Consider the following 23125-nt stretch of genomic DNA (forward strand, 5'->3'; position numbering starts at 1 on the left):
TACTTGAAGACGACACTGACCTGGGAATTGAGAGAGCACACCGAGCTCTGGCCTCAAAACCCCCAAGCAGCACCCCACCAAGATCCATAGTAGTACGGTTCCTAAAATTCTCAGTCAAAGAGAAAGTCTCACATGCAACCTGGAAAAAACCTGTTAATGTAGGTATAACTTCACCTGGACCTCTTCATCCATTAAATATCTGGGAGTAAATTTACCAAAAGATATACCCAAACTTCATTGCATGAATTATGATAAAATTAACAAGAAAATATATGATGACCTAGACAGGTGGAATTCACTTCCCTTAGATCTTAGTAGTAGAATTGAGCGGCAGGGTAGCCTAGTGGTTAGAGCGTTGGACTAGTAACCGGAAGGTTGTGAGTTCAAACCCCCGACCTGACAAGGTACCAATCTGTCGTTCTGCCCCTGAACAGGCAGTTAACCCACTGTTCCTAGGCCGTCATTGAAAATAAGAATGTGTTCTTAACTGACTTGCCTGGTTAAATAAAGGTAAAATAAAAAATAAATAAATGAACATCCTGCAAAGGTTACTGTATTTGTTCCAATCACTGCCCATAGAAATCCCACCTAAACAGTTCAGGGAATGGGATAAACGGATATCAAGGTTCATCTGGAATAGTAAGAGACCAAGAACTAGATATACAACATTACACTTACCAAAAAACTGTGGGGGTATGGCCTTACCAAACATAAAAGATGATTATGTGTCAGCCCAATTGAGACCCCTGGTGTGTTGGTGCAATTCAGAATACGAATCCAAATGGAAAGACATCGAGACTACTCTGACAGAGATACCCATACAGTCAGTACTGGGAAATAAGGAGATGGTAAAATAAATATACAATAGACAAAATCAGTGGATTTCTCTCTGAAGACATGGTTTAGGGTAGTTAAGCTAAATAATTTAGACAGAGAGATCAAACTGCTGAGTTGGCCCGCATACGACACCCAGCTTCATCCCTGCAACTCAGGACAGCAGGTTTAAACAATGGACGCAGAAAGGCATCACATCATTCAGTACAATTATAAGGAATGGGAACCTAGATAACTTCCAGGACCTAAGTAAAAAAACATGGCTCGGGTAAACAAGATTTTTACAGATGTCTACAAGTTCGACACTATTTCTTAAGGGAGATAAAAGTGACTGACCCCCGAGCACCTCCAAAATTAATCCAAGTATTCACTAACCTGGGGAGTAACAAAAAAACTATTTCAAATCTCTACTTGGGTATTCAATCCTCAAAGAAACATTCTACAAACTATATTAAAAAGAAATGGGAGGAGGAACTTAACATTGAAATAACTGATGAAACATGCTTGAACATATTAGAGACTCAACATAGCTCTACCAACTCAAGGTCATGGAGAGAATTCTGTTGGACGAATGTTATACGTTTCTTCATAACACCCAAACTGAAATCAAAACAGACGGGCTCACTACACCCTTGTTGGAGAGAATGCGGTCAATTGAGGGCGGACCACTCTCATATCTTTTGGACTTGCCCCGCAATTGAAACTTGCTGGGGAGAAATAAGATCTAACATTGGAAAAATAATGGGATTTGACATGGAACAAACATTCATTTCTTTGTACATGGGTGAAATACCTGATAACTTACACAGTAGAAAAAAGTACCTCTTGAAGGTCCTACTGGCAGCCAGTAAAAAGGCTATCACTAGGAAATAGTTACAAAAAGACCCTCTCACAGTGACACAATGGATAGACATTGTAGAAGAAATACACCACATGGAGCGTATTACCTTTGCTTTAAGAACTCAACAGGAGATGTCAAAAATACTGGGAAAAATGGGTTTCGTACTTGGAAAAGGACTAATTCAAAGATATAATCATATTAGTTACATTGACATGATGAAGAAGGTATGAAGTGCACTGTAACTGCCAGATCTTTTTCTTTTTTTGTGACTTTGTGACTTTCCAAAAACCTCATTTGAAATTGGTGTTATGATCAGAAATGCATTGTCTCAAACAAACATCTGGTGAAAGTGCAGAGAGCCACATCAAATTACAGAAACACTCATAATAAACATTGATAAAAGATACAAGTGTTATACATGGCAATATAGATAAACCTCTCCTTAATGCAACCGCTATGTCAGATTTCAAAATGGCTTTACGGCAAAAGCACACTTTGCGATTATGTTAGGTCAGAGCTAGTCACAGAAAAACATCCAGCCATTTTCCAAAGAAGGAGAGGTGTCAGAAAAGTCAGAAATAGCGTTATAAATAATCACTTACCTTTGATGATCTTGTTCGGAATGCACTCCCAGGAATCCCAGTTCCACAATAAATGTTACATTTTGGACTTTATCGAACAAAACTATGTCCAAATACCTCCTTTTTGTTCGCCCGTTTAGCCCAGTAATACAAATGCATAATGAGCGATCACTTTTTCAGACGAAATGTCAAAAAAGTTATATTACAGTTTGTAGAAACATATCAAACGATGTATAGAATCAATCTTTAGGATGTGAACATAAATCTTCAATAATGTTCCAACCGGAGAATTCCTTTGACTTTAGAAATGCAATGTCTTTAGGAACGCAGCTACCTCTCACGCGGACCGCGTTGGTGGCACTATATTATCCTCAAAGCGGGCAAAGAAGGTGTTTAGTTTGTCTGGAAGCAAGACGGTATCCGCGACGTGGCTGATTCTCTTTTTGTAGTCTGTGATTGTCTGTAGACCCTGCCACATACATCACGTGTTGGAGACTCCAATTTATCTCTATACTGACATTTGCTTGTTTGATTGCCTTGGAGAATAACTACATTGTATTACGTCATATTCCCAGTCACCTTTCCATGGTTAAAATGTAGTGGTTTGCGCTTTCAGTTTTGCGCGAATACCGCCATCTAACTACAGTTTCTGGTTAGGGTAGATTTGTCACAGTAGTTAAAACATCTCCTATACATTTCCTTATAAACTCACTCATCGACTCAGCATATACGTGAAATGTATTCTTTGAGGCTACCCGGAACATGTTTCAGTCCACATGATCAAAACAATCTTGAAGCGTGGATTCCGATTAGTCAGACCAGCATTGAATATTCCTTAGCACGGGTACATCCTGTTTGAGTTTCTGCCTATAGGATGGTAGTAGCAAAATGGAGTTGTGGTCGGGTTTGCCGAAGGGAGGGCGGGAGAGGGCCTTGTATGCATTGCGGAAGTTAGAGTAGCAGTGATCCAGTGTTTTACCAGTGCTACAGTCAATTTGCTGATAGAATTTAGGTAGCCTTGTTCTCAAATTTGCTTTGTTAAAATCCCCAGCTACAATAAATGCAGCCTCAGGATATATGGTTTCTAGTTTGCGTCAAGTCCAGTGAAGTTCCTTGAGGGCCGTTGTGGGGGATATACACGGCTGTGACAAAAACCGAGGAGAATTCCCTAAAGATAATACGGTCGGCATTTGATTGTGAAGAATTCTAGGTCGATTGAACAAAAAGACTTGAGTTCCTGTATGTTGTTACAATTACACCATCAGTTGTTAATCATGAAACATACACCCCCGCCCTTTTTCACAGAGAGATGTTTATTCCTGTCGGCAAGATACACAAAGAATCCCAGTGGCTGTGCTGGGAGACAGCCATATCCCGAGACAGCCATGTTTCCGTGAAACATTTAACTTAATCAATCATAATCACTAGTTATAATTACACATGGTTGATGATATTACTAGTTTATCTAGCGTGTCCTGCATTGCATATAATCGATGCAGTGTGCATTCATGAAAAAGGACTGTCGTTGCTCCAAGGTATACCTAACCATAAACAACAATGCCTTTCTTAAAATCGATACACAAGTATATATTTTTAAACCTGCATATTTAGCTAAAAGAAATCCAGGTTAGCAGGCAATATTAACCAGGTGAAATTGTGTCACTTCTCTTGCGTTCATTGCACGCAAAGTCAGGATATATGCAACAATTTGGGCCGCCTGGCTCATTGCGAACTACTTTGCCAGAATTTTATGTAATTAAGACATAACATTGAAGGTTGTGTAATCTAACAGCAATATTTAGACTGATGGATGCAACCCGTTAGATAAAATACGGAATGGTTCTGTATTTCACTGAAAGAATAAACATGTTGTTTGAGATGATAGTTTCCGGATTCGACCATATCAATGACCTAAGGCTCGCATTTCTGTGTGTTGTTATAATTAAGTCTATGATTTGATAGAGCAGTCTGACTGAGCGATGGTAGGCAACAGCAAGCTCATAAGCATTCATTCAAACAGCACTTGTGTGCATTTTGCCAGCAGCTCTGCTGTTTATGACTTCAAGCCTATCAACTCCCGAGATTAGGCTGGTGTAACGATGTGATGTGAAATGGCTAGCTAGTTAGCGGGGTGCACGCTAATAGCGTTTCAAACGTCACTCGCTCTGAGACTTGGAGGAGTTGTTCCCCTTGCTCTGCATGGGTAACGCTGCTTCGAGGGTTGCTGTTGTCGTTGTGTTCCTGGTTCGAGCCCAGGTGGGAACGAGGAGAGGTACAAAAGCTATACTGTTACACTGGCAATACTAAAGTGCCTATAAGAACATTCAATAGTCAAAGGTATATGAAATGCAAATGGTATAGAGAGAAATAGTCCTATAATAACTACAACCTAAAACTTCTTACCTGGGAATATTGAAGACTCATGTTAAAAGGAACCACCAGCGTTCATATGTTCTCATGTTCTGAGCAAGGAACTGAAACGTTAGCACATATTGCACTTTTACTTCTCCAACACTTTGTTTTTGCATTATTTAAACAAAATTGAACATATTTCATTATTTATTTGAGGCTAAATAGATTTTATTGATGTGTTATATTAAGTTAAAATAAGTGTTCATTCAGTATTGTTGTAACTGCCATTATTACAAATACATATTTTTTAAATATTTTTTTTATGTCCTCCAAAAATCGGTATCAGCATGGATAATCATAAATCGGTCGACCTCTATTCCTTACTGTGTCTGTCCCGAGCTCACTGGAACAGGAAACTGAGGGCCCAGAATATTTTATACAATGTTGCAAGTTTCAGGCCGAAACCATCAGTTGATAGTTGTACAATGTTTCAAGTTACAGGCCATGTGATTTATAAGATATAAAAAAAAAGTTTTTATTTGTTGGCTTAATGTAGACTATTTCTACATAGTTAGCAATGGCAAAAGTTACTTTTTATGTTTGTTTAATTTGGATAGAAGTTTGATTAATCACATTACAATGATTGAGATATGGTATTATAAATAAAACTGTTCCATGAAAATGTGTATATGAAAACCCTAACTGGCACGCAGATCTGTAGACATGGTAAGAAATTGGCATTCCACATGAGAAAGGTTGCCGAATTCTCGTGTAGCCTATTACCGGAAACTTCCAGAGCGTAATGGGAGGATCTGCAAAAGCCAGCAGGAGCGGGGTCAGGTCAGGTTCTCTCCCCCTCTGCCCCCAGAGTCATTTGAGTCTTATTTAATAAAACAGAGCATTTAAAGCATCAGCGAAGCTGAATGCATATAGTTGATTTATTTAATTTTTTTCAATGAAAATTGTCTATAAATGGAAAAATACGTTTAAAAAAAATTCCCAGATGACCAAGATTAGTTTTTTGGTTCGGGTTAACATTTGATCAAGTTCACCATTAATATATTATTTCCTTTAGATGGCCTAATTCCAATACTTCCGAAGTATAAGACCTACAGAAAATAAGCGCGTTATTGTCACCATAGAAATTAGAGGTCGACCGATGATTATTTTAATGCGGATACCGGAGGACCAAAAAAAAGCAGATTTAAAAAAATATATATATAAAAAATAATGACAATTACAATACTGAAAGAACACTTATTTTAACTTAATATAATACATCAATAAAATCAATTTAGTCTCAAATAAACATTCAATTTGGTTTAAATAATGCAAAAACAAAGTGTTGGAGAAGAAAGTAAAAGTGCAATCAACATGTGCCATGTAAAAAAGCTAACGTTTAAGTTCTTTGCTCAGAACATATGAAAGCTAGTGGTTCCTTTTAACATGAGTCTTCAATATTCCCAGGTAAGAAGTTTTAAGTTGTAGTTAGGACTCTCTCTACCATTTGTATTTCATATACCTTTGAATATTGGACGTTCTAATAGGTACTTTAGCATTGCTAGCCTAATCTCGGGAGTTGATAGGCTTGAAGTCATGAACAGTGCAATGCTTGAAGCATAGCGAAGAGCTGCTGGCAGATGCAGGAAAGTGCTGTTTGAATGAACACTTACGAGCCTGCTGCTGCCTACCACCATTCAGTCAGACTGCTCTATCAAATCATAGACTTAAATTACAATAACACAGAAATACGAGCCTTAGGTCATTAATACGGGGAAACTATCATTTCGAAAACAAAATGTTTATTCTTTCAGTGAAATACGGAACTATTCCGTATTTTAATCTAACGGGTATCATCCGTAAGTCTAAATATTGCTGTTACATTGCACAACATTCAATGTTATAATTATGTACAATTCTGGCAAATGAATTACGGTCTTTGTTAGGAAGAAATGATCTTCACACAATTCACAATAAGCCAGGCGGCTCAAACTGCTGCATATATGCCCTGACTCTGCTTACACAGAACGCAAGAGAAGTGACACAATTTCCCTAGTTAAAATAAATTCATGTTAGCAGTGAATATATACTTCTGTTTTGAGTTTAAGAAAGGCATTGATTTTTATGGTTAGGTACACATTGGTGCAACGAGAGTGCTTTTTTCACGAATGCGCTTGTTAAATCACCCATTTGGCAAAGTAGGCTGTGATTCCACCAATTTCCGCCTGAAGACATACCCAAATCTAACTGCCTGTAGCTCAGGCACAGAACCAAGGATATGCATATTCCTGGTACCATTTGAAAGAAAACTCTGAAGTTTGTGTAACTGTGAATTGAATGTACACAATAGATCTGGTTTAGATAATACAATGAAAAAAAACATGGGTTCTCTTTTTATTGTTGTATCATCTTTAAAATGAACAGGATAAAACAAACATTCAGATAGGATGATGGGGACTATTTCAGTGAAAAACATAACAGGGCAACAGTACTTGTGCAAAGTTTCAGAATGATAACTTCCTAAATGAGTGTGCTACATGACATTTATCATGAAGTCACCCAGGTGTCCCACACAAGTAGCCCAAATGTACCCAAGTGGCCAAATTGGTTAAGTTATACATTTTGAATGGAATAACTATATACAAAATACCAAAATGATATTCTAACACCCCCCCCCCCAAAGAAATAACATGAAAAAATATATACAAAATAACACTTTCAATATTTGGAAGACCCTTAGTCCTCTACACAATATTGTGCTGCTGATGGCAGGTGCCATAGCAGACTCTTTCTGCTGTAAAGCAGATGGTCACCAAGCATGTGGTGCAAGTGATGGGGGACTTCATTTTGCAAAGAACACAGCGACACCTCCCTGCTGTGCCCTTTTGGCCCTGAGGCACATCCATGCCTGCAGAAATACATTTGGGCAGATGAACACCACTTGTGGCAGGAGCTGGATGAACCAGCTTCAGTGGGGGATGGACACCTTGGCACTGGGGGCTCCCATTCAAAGTCAGTGTCACTGTGAAAGAAAATGTTCAGTTAGAATAGTTTCACATATGAGCCCTGTATCAACAGACATATGAGCCCTATATCAACAGACATATGAGAGCGAGAGAGCGAGAACATGGGACATAATATATTCAACCTTATTATAGACCTGCTAGATCTACTGTCTCGTTTATATTATGACAGACCAGATAGCTCTACTGTCTTTATTATATTACAACAGACCAGCTGTATCTACTGTCTCCATTTCACTTTGGCCATTGTTGTGGGCCTGCCCTCCCCTCAACAGCCTCAAATAGGCTATTTAATTTCACAAATAATATTATATATTACTAATTTCAAAACAATGGCATTAGCATAAGAACTTACCAGTCCAAAACGATGTCCTCCCCATTCAAAAAAGATTCCTCCATTTGGGAATCACTAAATTAATCGTTCTGGATCAATTTCTTCTACAATTGTGTGTACATCTGTATATCTAGACTTAGATCTAGCTTTCCCTGACTTATTCGCTATACTTATTGAGATATAAACAGTTGAATATGCGCTTTACCAAAACAATGCTGTGCGTAGCGTAACATGCGTTGCACCTTCCGGTATGATTCGTCAATGGCGAATGAACCTCTTCACGCCGGAGTTTACTACATGGCTTGGTCTTCCAACACAAACATTACATATTGCCGTTTACCTCAGCTATCTACCAAGCTAGATTTCAAGACGATCAGTGGACATTGGGTTAAAATACAGTCAATCAACGAAACAGCGGGCAAATCGGTTTCTTTCAGTCAATACGTCCCACGAAATGACCCATCATGTTTAGTTGCGTTACAAACAAACCAGTTGATTGCAATGAAACCAAACATGACTCGAAAAGTCACGATTTGTGTGTGTATTTACCTCGAATATGTAATAAGACGGAATTCACAACACAAGCAGTTCACAAAATGTTATGTTAGGCTATAAAAATGGATTTTATCAAACAAAAGACCATTCATTGTGTAACAATGAGCATTGGGATTGCAAACAGAGGAAGATCGTCATAGGTAAACTATTTATTTTATTGCAGTTTGTTACGCCTGTGCTGGTTGAAATAGTTTTTTTATAGGGCTCTATCCTCAGATAATCGCATTGCATTCTTTCGCAGTAAATCCTTTTTTAAATCTGACAACGCAGTTGGATTAGCAAGACTCTAGGCTTACCCTCTAGCAATCCCGTATCCGGGAGAATAATCATAGCCTCAAGCGCATTACCATAACGCAACTTTTCCTATTCATGAAAATTGCAAATGAAATGAAATAAATATATTCAAACACAAGCTTAGCCTTTTGTTAACACTCATCTCAGATTTTCAAAATATGCATTACAGCCAACGCTAGACAAGCATTTGTGTAACTTTATCATGACATAATGCTATGCTAGGCTCTGAAAATAAGAAAAGCAACCAAATTAAATCAGTTACCTTTGAAGAACTTCAGATGCTTTCACTCAGGAGACTCCCAGTTAGATAGCAAATGTTCCTTTTTTCCAAAAATGATATTTTTGTAGGCGAAAAAGGTCCCGTTTGTTCATCAGTTTTGGCTGAGAAATCGACCGAAAAATACTTAAACTATAACGGCAAACTTTTTTCAAAATTTGCTCCATAATATCGACAGAAACACGGCAAACGTTGTTTAGGATCCATCCTCAAGGTGTTTAAAAAAAAAATATATATATATATATATATACGATAATATCCGTCAAGACAATTGTTCTCATAAGAAGCGATTGGAAAAATGGCTACCTCAGTATTTTACGTGAGATTTTCTCCGGGAGACAGCATGTGACCACTCGCCAAATATGGCCCCTTACAGTCATTCTCCAATGGAAATGCCTAAAAAGACGTCAATGCTGTAGACAGCTTGTGGAATGCGTGGAAAACGTAAGCTGATTCGTAGCTCATTCACAGCCATAAGGAGTCATTGGCATGAGGCGGTTTCAAAAAATGCGGCACTTCCTGATTGGATTTTTATCTGGGTTTCACCTGTAACATCAGTTCTGTGGCACTCACAGACAATATCTTTGCAGTTTTGGAAACGTCAGTGTCTTCTTTCCAAAGCTGTCAATTATATGCATAGTCGAGCATCTTTTCGTGACAAAATATCTTGTTTAAAACGGAACGTTTTTCATCCAAAAATTCAAATAGCGACCCCTATATATCCAACTGGTTAATATTACTATTTATGTAGCGATCACCGTATGTTGTTGAATTTCATCCCGCTAGCGGGTTCTGTGCGCAGAGAAGTTAAGATTGATTGTTTCTTATAAGATACGTTTAATGCTAGCTAGCACCTTACCTTGGCTCTTTGCTGCACTCGCATAACAGGTAGTCAGCCTGCCACGCAGTCTCCTCGTGGAGTGCAATGTAATCGGCCATGATCGCTGTCCAAAAATGACAATTACCGATTGTTATGACAACTTAAAATCGACCCTAATTAAATCGGTCGACCTCTAACAGAAATGTGAATGATGGCCGTTTTAAGGTGGTTTGTTCACGCACACAGTTTTACAAAAGGTCTAATTTATAAACGGGAAACATGTGCATGCAAGGCGTGCACCAAGATTCTAAATCACTATTTTGGGGAGCGCGCAGTCTTCTCAGAAATAGCACACGTACGGTTATAAAATTAGGCCCCTGGACTGAGACTGCAGTGTAGTAGCTATAGTCCATATCCAGTGTCTGTATGCTCTGTGTAAATGGGCTTGTGGCGGGAGGTATGCCAACCAAACATGACTTTGCTAACACTTCCACCTCAGGCATGTTATGCAGCGCAGAGTGAAAGAGGTCTCAGACAAAAATCGATCCACAGGGGAAGGACAACTCAGAACACCAGTAAACATGGTACGTGCTACATATTCATGCTTAACTGATGCTTTTTTTAAGACATGCTTGACGGCATTCAGAAAACAGTAGAACAGTCTTCAAGCATTAACGACTAGGCCTTACTGTATAATCATATTTCTGTGAAGTGGCAAGCAGATTACTTTGACACATTGGATGTTTCATGTGAATGCATAAATTACAGCAAATTATGGAAATGCAGTGTGCAATTTATTTTAATAATGCTACACCAATCAATTGAATAGCAAATAACAATAAGTCATACCTTGTGGCTAGGTAGACAACACCATTGGTTGACTGGATAGGGGTGTTTGTGTGGGAACTATGGAGTAAAAGGGGCAGTTAAAACAGTTGAAGATGAGCCAGAAAGTATGGCCAACCTATGGAATGGTGTTAATAGGTTCCAGGACGGCACTATACACTTTAGATTCAGTGTTAACCAAATATCTATTGTCATGATCTTCCGGTTGCTGCCCACCATTATTTTAACAAACTGATGGCAGTGCATGCATGTTCAGGAGACTTCCTTTTAATGTCTCCTAACATTACCTTCAACCACTGACAGATGAGGGCTGTCCTGGGGATTTAGGGAGACAACCTGGCATCCGTCATAACATGGCTTTCATACTGGTGTTCTTTGGATGTGTACTGACATATTTCGGCAAAATAAAAAAAGAACTTGCTGTTGGAAAATGCCACACTTCCACCGTCACAATGAATAGTTGTCCGACAAAACAGGTAGTCTGATCCCATCCAAGACAAAATGTGTATTCATGAAATGCAAAGTTTAGACTAATCTTAAAACTTACTATGACAGAGAGAAAAGGGTGACTATAGTTCTTTTGAATCACCCCTACCTAAATAAGCCTGCATTAGAATATCAATATATTGTGATAAATAAAACTGACAGACCAATCCAATTGATTTAATACTCATTGCCTGCGTCATAGGTATGTTCTTACACTGGAGGTGCAGCATGAAAATAAAAATAAACTATTTTAAACATGCCACATCTATTTTGGGCTTATCTTATACACCACAATATCACATTTTATTTTACTGACAAAGGATTTACAGTAGCAAAATGAAATCCCTCAAATTCACTGGATTTCTTCAGACATGTGTACAAGTTGTTTACAAACCACACCAGACAGGGAAACAAAGTGGGTAAATATACTGAACAAAAATAAAAACGCAACATGTAAAACGCTCATAAGCTGAAATGTTCATAATGTACATAAGCTGAAATAAAAGATCCCAGAACTGTTCCATACACACAAAAAAAAAACATATGCACTAATTTGTTTACATCCAGGTTAATGAGTATTTCTCCATTGCCAAGATAATCCATCCATCTGACAGGTGTGGCATATCAAAAAGCATGACCATTACACAGTTGCACCTTGTGCTGGGGGAAATAAAAGTCAATGCCACAGATGTCTCAAGTTGAGCGAGTGTGCAATTGGTATGCTGGCTGATTGCAAGAATGTCCACCAGAGCTGTTGCCAGATCATTTTATGTTAATTTCCCTAAAATAAGCCACTTCGTTTTAGAGAATTTGGCAGTACGTCCAACCGGTGTAACCACACCAGCCCAGGACCTCCACATTCGGCTTCTTCACCTGCGGTATCGTCTGAGACCAGCCACCCGGACAGCTGATGAAACTTTCCACAGGCCACAATCAACGATATGCAAGGGGATGTGTTGCACTGCATGAGGCAAATTGTGGTCATACCCAGTGGTGACCAGTCATTCAGGGAAAGTGGGGGGGGGGGGCTTGCCTGTTTTGCATGTTATTTTGGCATTAATACTTGTCACATCAGTTTCCAAATAATAAAGCCGCATACAACATGGTCTTTGATTTCTTGAGTAAGGCAGCTTCTAATTGCAGGTATTTCTTCCTAGCTCAGGGCTTCAAATCAAATCAGTTTATTTGTCACATGCGCCGAATACAACTGGTGTAGACCTTAGTGAAATGCTTACATACGGGCTTTCACCAACAGTGCGGGGGAAAAAGGTGTGTGTGTAAGTAAGTAAAGAAATAAAACAGTAAAAAGACATTAGAAAATAAGAGCTTTTTGTTGATGTGGACACCAAGGAACTTGAAGCTATCAACCTGCTCCACTCCAGTCCCGTTGATGAGAATGGGGGCGTGCTCGGTGCTCCTTTTTCTGTAGTCCACAATCATCTCCTTAGTCTTGATTACGTTGAGGGATAGGTTGTTATTCTGGCACCACCCGGCCAGTTGTCTGGCTTCCTCCCTATAGGCCGTCTCGTCTAAGATCAGGCCTAGCACTGTTTCCTGTCGTGGTGGGGCAAGCCAGCAGACAATACAGAGTGTTACGCCATGATTGGCTCAGTGTTCTGTCACTCATGGGGACTTCACCTCACTGACAAGTGTAAGAGGAGACATTGAAAATTCTAGCCCTTCAGCTGCTGCCATAGAAGTGCCCATCCAAGAAGGCTCAAGGACATTGACCACAGATAAAATGACATCAAATCACATATGTACCGTAGCTTTGATTGGCCTAGTCATGTCAACATCAAAATCTTAGCTAGCAATCATTAAGCAAGTTGACAATCTACTGGCAAATCCTTTTTAATCCTTGTTATATGAATAGGGTTGCAAAGGGTCAAACTTTCCAGGAAAATCTCTTTGGGAAGTTAAGCCTGGGAATTTTGCTTAAATTCATTCAAAACAAAAATCAAATTAAGTTATAAGCTAACAGTGAACCTTTTGTGTGATGGACAAGGCAATTCTAGGTCTTCAGGCATATTTTGGTTAAACTATCCCAGTGCTATTGAGCACTACTACACTGTCTGAGCCTAGGACTACATGCTTTCTGGTAAGTTTCGATTACAATACTGGGTGGGGTGAATATATTTCATGACATACAATTTTTTTATGAACTAGTAAACAGTAGCCTACAGCAAAGTGTTTTAATTATTTCAAACGCGTTAATTTCCGCTAGTTAGTTTTTGCTACCATGTGGGTTTTAGTTTGCTTGAGCCTGCTAACTGAGTGTTAATTCACCTGTTTCCATATGTAAATCATTTTAAAACATTTATCTTACAAAGGAAATGTTTAATCTAACTTTAGCTGTACATGGAATTGTAGTGTTTTTTACTCATTTTCCCCTAATCTTTACAGGAAAATGCCACGGGCACTCTGATGTGTGGAGACCTTTCACTGCAGCGAATGTCGAAGGAAAAGCTGTGTGCATTTGTAAATACTGTGCCAAATCATGTGAAGATCCAGAGTCATCTGGCCAAGTGCTTAAAGTTCCCTCAGCACTCGCAACTTCTGACAAAAGTCCCTTTACTTCTATTCAAGTTGAAAATGATGAATCCGACACCTTATCGTGGTCCTCCTGGAATCAGAAGGTTTTTTGCCTCAATGGAGGAACGTAGTCAGAGAAATGCTGATGAATGGCTTGCTCGAGCTGTGTATGCAACTGGTTCACCTCCAATGCTCACAGCCAATGTGTATTGGAAGGGATTTCTGAATGTTCTTTGCCCAGCATACACCCCTCCAACCAGACATGCTTTATCTACTAATTTGCTGGGATGCAGAGTTCAGAGTTCAAGTGAAAGTCAAGCCAATCATAGAGAAAGCAGACTGTATTGAGTCATCTCTGATGGGTGGTCAAATGTTTGTGGGCAATGAATAATTAACTTAATCTCCACCCCTCAACCAGTATTCTACAAAAGCACAGACAAGAGACAGAGACACAGGTCTCTACATTGCAGATGAGCTGAAGGCAGTCATCAATGGAACACAGAAGTTATTTTCACTTGTGACAGACAATGCTGCAAACATGAAGGTTGCTTGGTCTAAAGTGGAGTCCTACCCTCACATCACAACCATTGGCTGTGCTGCTCTTGTATTGAATCTGCTCCACAAGGACATCATAGCACTGAAAACAATGGATACACTTCTGCAAGAGAGCCAAGGAAATGGTTAGGTATGTGAAGGGTCATCAAGTTCTAGCAGCAATCTACCTCAACAAGCAAAGTGAGAAGAATAAAAGCACCACATTGAAGCTGCACAGCATCACCAATTAGGGTGGTGTTGTCAACATGTTCGACAGTCTCCTGGAGGGAAACAAGTCTCTCCAAGAAATGGCCATATCTCAGTCTGCCGACATGGACAGCCCCATCAAGAGGATCCTCCTAGATTATGTATTTGGAGAGAGACAGGTAAAGCAGCCTAAAACGTATAACAATAGCCATTGCACAGATCGAGGGAGACAATGCCATCCTGTCTGATGTTCAGAATGCTTGCAGATGTAAGAGAAATCTGTACTCCCCTGCCCACATCACTGTTGCGCCAGAGGAAACTGCAGTTTTGAAATACACAAAAAGCATGAAGACTTCTGCCTGAAGCCCATACACGCCGCAGCGTACATGTTGGACCCCAAGTATGCTGGCAAGAGCATCCTATCAGGTGCAAAGATCAAAAAGGCATATGGTGTCATCACTATCGTGTCTCGACACCTTGGCCTGGATGAGGGCATGGTTATTGGCAGTCTGGCAAAGTACACTTCCAATCAAGCGGCTTGGCATGGAGATACAATAAGGCAGTCGTGCCAACATAGTGGGGCAAAAAAGTATTTAGTCAGCCACCAATTGTGCAAGTTCTCCCACTTAAAAAGATGAGGCCTGTAATTGCCATCATAGGTATACTTCAACTATGACAAACAAAATGAGAAAAAAAAATCCTGAAAATCACATTGTAGGATTTTAATGAATTGATTTGCAAATACCTGTAACTTCTTTAAGAGGCTCCTCTGTCCTCCACTCATTACCTGTATTAATGGCACCTGTTTGAACCTGTTATCAGTATAAAAGACAACTGTCCACAACCTCAAAACAGTCACACTCCAAACTCCACTATGGCCAAGACCAAAGAGCTGTCAAAGGACACCAGAAACAAAATTGTAGACCTGCACCAGGCTGGGAAGACTGAATCTGCAATAGGTAAGCAGCTTGGTTTGAAGAAATCAACTGTGGGAGCAATTACTAGGAAATAGAAGACATACAAGACCACTGATAATCTCCCTCGATCTGGGGCTCCACGCAAGGTCTCACCCCGTGGGGTCAAAATGATCACAAGAACGGTGAGCAAAAATCCCAGAACCACACGGGGAGACCTAGTGAATGACCTGCAGAGAGCTGGGACCAAAGTAACAAAGCCTACCATCAGTAACACTACGCCACCAGGGAATCAAATCCTGCAGTGCCAGACGTGTCCCCTGCTTAAGCCAATACATGTCCAGGCCCGTCTGAAGTTTGCTAGAGAGCATTTGGATGATCCAGAAGAAGATTGGGAGAATGTCATATGGTCAGATGAAACCAAAATATAACTTTTTGGTAAAAACTCAACTCGTCGTATTTGGATGACAAAGAATGTTGAGTTGCATCCAAAGAACACCATACCCACTGTGAAGCATGGGGGTGGAAACATGATTTGGGGCTGTTTTTCTGCAAAGGGACCAGGACGACTAATCCGTGTAAAGGAGAGAATGAATGGGGCCATGTATTGTGAGATTGAGTGAAAACCTCCTTCCATCAGCAAAGGCATTGAAGATGAAACGTGGCTGGGTCTTTCAGCATGACAATGATCCCAAACACACTGCCCGGGCAACAAAGGAGTGGCTTCGTAAGAAGCATTTCAAGGTCCTGGAGTGGCCTAGCCAGTCTCCAGATCTCAACCCCATAGAAAATCTCTGGAGGGAGTTGAAAGTCCGTGTTGCCCAGCAACAGCCCCAAAACGTCACTGCTCTAGAGGAGATCTGCATGGAGGAATGGGCCAAAATACCAGCAACAGTGTGTGAAAACCTTGTGAAGACTTACAGAAAACATTTGACCGCTGTCATTGCCAACAAAGGGTATATAACAAAGTATTGAGATAAACTTTTGTTATTGACCAAATACTTATTTTCCACCATAAATTTGCATATAAATTCATAAAAAATCCTACAATGTGATTTTCTGGATTTTTCTTTATAAAAGTGAGAGAACTTGCACAATTGGTGGCTGACTAAATACTTTTTTGCCCCACTGCATCTCATCAGCCACCCAGTGGAAGGGACTTTGTGGATCGGAGGCTCTTTGCCATTGCCTCCATCATCCTCCAAATCCCACCAACATCAGCCTCCTCAGACCGCAACTGGTCCTTGTTTGTGAACACTGTTCAGAGCCAGGTATCAAATGGGGGAGGGTGTCCGTATGGAGATTACATGATAACCAACTTGGGACAGTTCTGGGATTGGAGAAGAGGGTATCCTTATAGCATAGGGGATCCCACAAAGGTGGATAGGTTTTCCATGATATGGGGGAAACCTGGGAGCACTGTTGAACTCAGTAAAGGCGGTGAAATCCTACTAACCATCAAAACTATTAAGCTCTCTGATGCAGGCACTTACACCCTCGGACTACAAAGGAACAGGACAGACACGATGGGTGTGTTTTCTATTAAGGTGCTGCCAAAACCACAGAGGTCCCAGACGAACCAGAGCCAGACACACTCCTCTACCACCCCTGGACCGAGCCTGCCACCACTGTGTCAAATCCCATTCAGGTAACTAACGTTAGAGACTATTCAGCTATTGATCAATTAGGCACAGACTGGTTTTGATGGTAGGGACAATTTGTGGCTGTCTTATATGAGGTATACAGCAAAGACCCTGAAAAGAAAGGACTGCATTATGTGGTCATGCTAGACCGGTTCTGGCTACACACCTATTTGCTATAGGAGAAGGAAAGGGGTGGTTGTGTATTCTGAGAGGTTTTTACCAGGTTCAGCCCAATTCAACTCTGTTCCTCTTTGAGCCTTGTGTTAACCATTAATTCCACTTGGCCAGTTACAGGCCTAAACCAAACTAGTGGTCTGGCTGATGTGTGGTGGATTTGTGGACCCAAAAGAGTGCTGAGACCCATTCTTAGAGGAGACTGGCATGGTACGTGTGCTATGACCAGTTTGATAATTCCACTGACCATTGTTGATGTTACTGCTGAGCAGCTGTTGGGTTCTGTATCCAGGGGACCTGAAAACATTCCATCCCATGGGAGACAGACGTAGTGCTCCATGGACAGAGGATGTAGTTGACATACACACTAATCTGTTGGGGGTGCCTGTTGGGGTTCCTCATGAATTTCAGGCATTGGGTAGGAATGACTGACTCTGGCACTTACTACCTATCATAGGTCCAGCCATAGTGGATGCAAGACAGACTGCATGGATTAATTATATCTACTATAATCAACAGCGTTTTGTGAATTACTCCCGTGATGTACTCACTGGTATGTCTGAACAGCTTGAGGCCACATCTAGGGTTTCCAGAATAGACTTGCTTTGGATATGCTTCTTGCCAGTCAGGGGGGTGTCTGCAAGCTGTTCGGTGAACAATGTTGCACGTATATTCCTAATAACACCAGTCCAGATGGTAGTATATCTAAGGCCCTTAATGGGCTTGATGCACTATCTGCTTAGATGAGGACCATGGAGGGGGTGGAGTAGTCTGGACTGTTCTTTTGGTTGAGAGCCTGGTTTGGTAAGTACACTGGTATGGTGGTTACTGGATTTCTGACCCTAATTATTGTATTTTTGTTATTGATGTGTTGTGCTGCTTGCATCATACCGTGTTTTAAGAAGTCTGTTACAGATGTGGTGAGGCTTCAGATATGATGCCTTTGCTTGATGCTCCAGTTGGAGATGCTGATACTGAATCAAGCTTTCAGGGGAGGATGGGGCTGACTGAGGATGACCCCTGGTTTGCTGTGGGTGAGGTTGTGGAATGATAACTTCTTAAATACATAACGAGTACGATATAACTTGTCCTCTCTTATGTGAAGGTTCAGAGTCCCTGGGTGGCAAGGAGCCCACCTGGTGCAGGATATGAGTAGCTGAGAGGACCAGATGGTTTATAATAATGCTTTGCTCTGCTTTACATGACCAAAGTTTTATCCTATATCCTTACATGTCAATAAACAAAGTTTGATCCTGTTTTTGCTAAGTGACACCCTTATGGGTGTCAAAAGGGGGAGACAAAAGCATATATCACTTGTCGATTTTTTTTCTCTCTATTTTTCTGTTAAAAAAAAATATGTAAAAATAATGTTTTATTAATAATAAACTTTGTATTATTTTCATGAAATGCTATTAACATATTACTATGTTGGGACTGCTGAAATAAAGGATAATGAGTGACACCCTAGCGGGTGTCAAAAGGGGGACTTAAATTTCACACCATTTTCTTTTATTCTGTTTTTAAATAAGGTGTTCTCTTTTGACATGAGGGTTTTAAGTTCCTAGGTGGCTGGTAGCCAATCTAGTACATAGTGGGATCGAATGGAGGACATGAAGGTATTTTAAACTTTGTAACTGTTATATGATTCATTGCTGAATTTTTGTTCACACCCTTGGGGGAAAAAGGGGGATTGTTGGATTCTGTGTTTTACATTATAGCCATTACCATATATATGATTGAATATTATCTGCTGTTGGCTTGTGTGGATGTATGTATGTGTTATGCAACATAGCGGACTTGAAACATTGTTAAAAGTTAAGGCCATGGGCCTTTCTCATGATGGAAAAATACAGAAGACAGGGACTGTGCAATGAGTTGGGGGGGGGCACATTCAGAGCGTGGGGTTGCAGAAGAAGCGGTCTTTTGTTAGATAACAGGAGCCAGGTGCGAGATAACGGTATTGAGCATGAGCGCATGGATGTTCTTCACAGCAACAGTTACATCTATCAACAGAAGCGCCAAGAGGCGGGGACCCGCCTGAGAGCCTGCAATAGGCTGAGCAAGTTTAAACCACGCCCAGTCTCTACTCTGACAGGCCGGCTCGGAAGCCGGAACTACTACTGTCATCAGGGTATATTATAATATCTTTGTCAGGAACAAGTCAGTTCTGTTTTTTGCCCTGCGAGGTGGGACAGAGAGCCCGTATATACGAAAATTGCATTTACCACTTATTGCTTAGCTAATAAAAAATACATAGTATACAATCAGTGACTCATTGTCATATTTATCCTGATACCAGATTCGAATTGACGCAATTCTAACACACACACACCAAAGCACACAACAGGCTGACCAATACAAGGGTATTGTCTCCATATGATAAATATATCTAATGCAAAAAACATGACATTAAAATAGTATTAATTTGCATGTATTTCCATTATTTCCCACGGAACGTTTCCACCTCTGAATATTCCCCAAAATGTGCAAACCTACATATGGAGAGAAATAATGAAGAGAAAGTATAGTTAGTTAAAACGTATCGGAAATCACAAATTCAACAACGAGTGGTTTGGACCAGTGACAGTGTTGTCCCAAATCTGGGATTAAGGGGTTATTTTCCCAAGTTTAAAATGATAAACATTGGCCATGCTGTCAATGAAGGATGATTTGTACCTCGTTCAAAACAATTTAACTTGGAGGACCACCGCGTCACCTTCCTGTTCAAGTGAGCACAGCACAACAATGTGAGTCCAAAAATGTCCTTAGCAATGTGATGCAATACAGACCACTGTCTTTGGGGGGTCCCTCATGTAAGGAATAGATTGCAAACTAGTGACGTTGCAGACCAATAAAAGCCTTATTTCAGTGTGTTGTAGTGCATCCTAAACCTGAATGTGAGAGCACACCAGAAATATGTATACGGTATTTTAAAATGTTTTTTTTCCTAATCGGTTCAGAAAATACGGAGACTAGTGAAATTGAGAGCTCCTAAAAACATGGGCTAGAGCTCCTAAAAACATGGGCTACAAAAACCTGCTATTAAAGTGTGGCAAGCTACACAGCCCTGCTCCCACCTTGTGGAGAGATGCTGTTTGTGGACCCTCAATTGTACTTGCCCAGGACCATTCATTGCAAATGAAAGCATTCAACTGGCTGTATACCTCACTTGCATTAATAACTTAATCCTTACCTGCATCTATTAGCTCCTATATTACACTTTGTGTGTGCAGAATAACAAATCCAAATTTAAAGAGAAGTTGAACTTCCTGCTTTGGCCTCATTTTAGATTTGAGTCATTAAAGAAATGCTAGCGGCCATTACCGAATTCAAATGAGAGTTGGATTCTGGGTGTGGTTTGATTTGAGTGTCGTGTGTGTGTGTGTGTGTGTGTGTGTGTGTGTGTGTGTGTGTGTGTGTGTGTGTGTGTGTGTGTGTGTTCGCAGGTGGGAAGACTAAGACAAATATTCTCTCTTCAGCCAGCTGGTGTGCGACTGTGGCAAATATGGTTTGACTTTGGATAGTCTATCTCTGGGGCTAGTTAGGGCCATCAATAAATTACACAACGTAAATGAGACAATATTTTGATGTTGCACACATTTTAGTTCTCAAATGCCTTAAAATTTGTCTATTTTAATGTATAGTTGGTTTGCGTCACTGACATTTGGAGGTATTGGATTTTTAACATTGTCCCATGTCCATTGTGCAATTTACAGATGGTCTCTAACTAGCCCCATATGGACATCCAGAGTCAAACCACATTTACCACGGGCATTACTATCAGGTTGCATGCAGCTCAGAATTGATTACTACATGTGTGCTGCCAGCTGAGGGCAGGATGAAATTAACCCCCTCACATTCTAAACTGAAGATCATAAATTGATTATTGGAGTCAGATGTGTTAGTTGGGGCTGGGGGAAAAAACTGACACCAATCAGTCCCCGAGGACTGGAGTTGCCAATCCCCGATTTATGTAGTGATATACTCAGGTAGCCTACAAAACTATAGTGTCATCCAATTTACACTCTGTAGTCAATTTTGACTGTATAAAATCAAATGTTTGACTCATATCGATGCAATATAAGCCGTTTTCTAAATGAGAAGTTGGTTCGTAGGGGCAGTTGCGCTTAGGCGACACTGCAACAGTGTTTTCTACTCTGAAATCTCAAAATCGCATCTCACTTGAAATTGCCTACCTATAACAATCAAACAGGCGCCGCCCACAGTCGTCGCAACCCAACTCCACCGAGATGTAGGCCTACACATCATGGAGTTCAGACACCCAGCTAATCATCATTCTGAAGTATACTGTTTGTCACTTGGTTAGGCACTTACCATTAGAAATGAGCGCCACACAGAGCAGAAGAGTTCCTCTGCGGTATGGTGAAATTGACATCGTAGATCTCAGTAAATCCAGTAAGCAGTCTTGAATACAGGAGTCTTCAAATATAGCTTCCGACCGGGGTTAGGTCTACGGCAGGTTCTTCAAGAGTCTAACGTTGAATTGTTTACAAGATGTGGGGCTGTAGACTAGACTGCTGAATAGGTCGGTGTCAAGTCCTACAAATGTCTGACTGGATTAATGAAAACAAAATGTAAGGCACGATGAACGAACGTATTTTTATAAAAGGGGCTCCAAGCCGGAGAAGAAAGTTACAGGTATCAGGATCAAGTGGCTCGAGACTCCCACGCGTCTGTTTCCAATTGTGCCCTCAATTAAATAGTCCTCCATGCATGTTCCAAATATGTAGCCAAATCCACGGGTTAAATAATTCAACACATGCGCAATTGTACTCACACATTGCAATAAAAATAACTATTGATGTGGAATTCCTCGCCGTTCAGTTGACTACGCTAAATGCGGAGGTATTTGATGCTGGTAGGCTATAAACTGCAGCGCCTAAAATTGATAAACGTGTTATCCAAAAGGTCCTGAAACCTACAACTGGACAGTGGGTGTAGTTTTCCATGATACGGAGCCAATTAAACAGAACATTTAACCAAGCCCCGATGCAACAATGTAGCCAACTGACAATGGAGACCATCCGTCGGTTTTTACAGCGCGGTAGGGAACACGGGCTAGGGTTCAACAACGCGTGCCTTTTGCCGGGTGTCTCATGCCTTTATTAAAGTTCCAGTGCACAGGCGAGAGGAACCTCCAGTATGCAAAAAGGCTATTCCACACGTAACAATGTATACGAAAGAAACACTCGACTAATCTCGGGTAATTCCGCGAATCCCAACCCAAATCACTGAATGCGTTTCATGCGGTGATTTGATAGTTAATCTAGTTCCCAGATTGAAAACGGCAGTCCACATATGCCTACCACATTTCGATGTTAGGCTCCCTTAATTCTCATCGCCTTTATATTCTAGAAGTCCCGAGTCACAACAATGTTGACCATTTTCACTCAATCCGCAGTAACGTTAGTAGTCCAAATCCATCCCCTAGCTGTGGTTCCAAACTCACGGACTGTTTCGCAATAGCCTGCCTTGTGTTGACCATTCTTTGGCACTCCTCTAATGAAGGAAAGAAAAATTGCTCATTCGTTCTCGTATGTGTTGTGTCCCATAAAGCTACTTTCTCAAAGACAGTTGCTACCAAGATCCTTCTCCCTCACTCTCAGAATTCAACAAAATGCTGAACGCCGCATCAATCAACCAAATCTTAATCACGTGGTACCCTCCGGCCTGACGCGCGTGCGATGCATACTTTATCCAATGAGGTGGACAGTGTGCGTACAACATGTTGCATGAAGCCTATGAATTCGTTGTTCTATAACGAATGGAATTGCTTTTAAATCCGAATTTCAAGGTGAGCAATATGTAAAAGTCTTAATTTCAATAAATAAACATTTATCAAAACGATCATAAGATG

The 23125-nt window shown here is 40.6% G+C and overlaps 1 protein-coding gene across 1 annotated transcript in view; it reads right to left on the bottom strand.

Moving 5' to 3' along the window:
* LOC109892926 (transmembrane protein 132E) overlaps window positions 1–22910 on the bottom strand; it is a 373494-nt gene extending 350584 nt beyond the window's left edge. Inside the window, exon 1 of the mRNA XM_020485814.2 lies at window positions 21583–22910. Coding sequence (XP_020341403.1) covers window positions 21583–21643 — 61 coding nt within the window. The 5' untranslated portion in view covers window positions 21644–22910. The remainder of the gene's footprint in view (window positions 1–21582) is intronic.
* Window positions 22911–23125: the final 215 nt, after the last annotated feature.

This window comes from Oncorhynchus kisutch, linkage group LG6, assembly GCF_002021735.2.
Source record: "Oncorhynchus kisutch isolate 150728-3 linkage group LG6, Okis_V2, whole genome shotgun sequence".
NCBI lineage: Eukaryota > Metazoa > Chordata > Actinopteri > Salmoniformes > Salmonidae > Oncorhynchus > Oncorhynchus kisutch.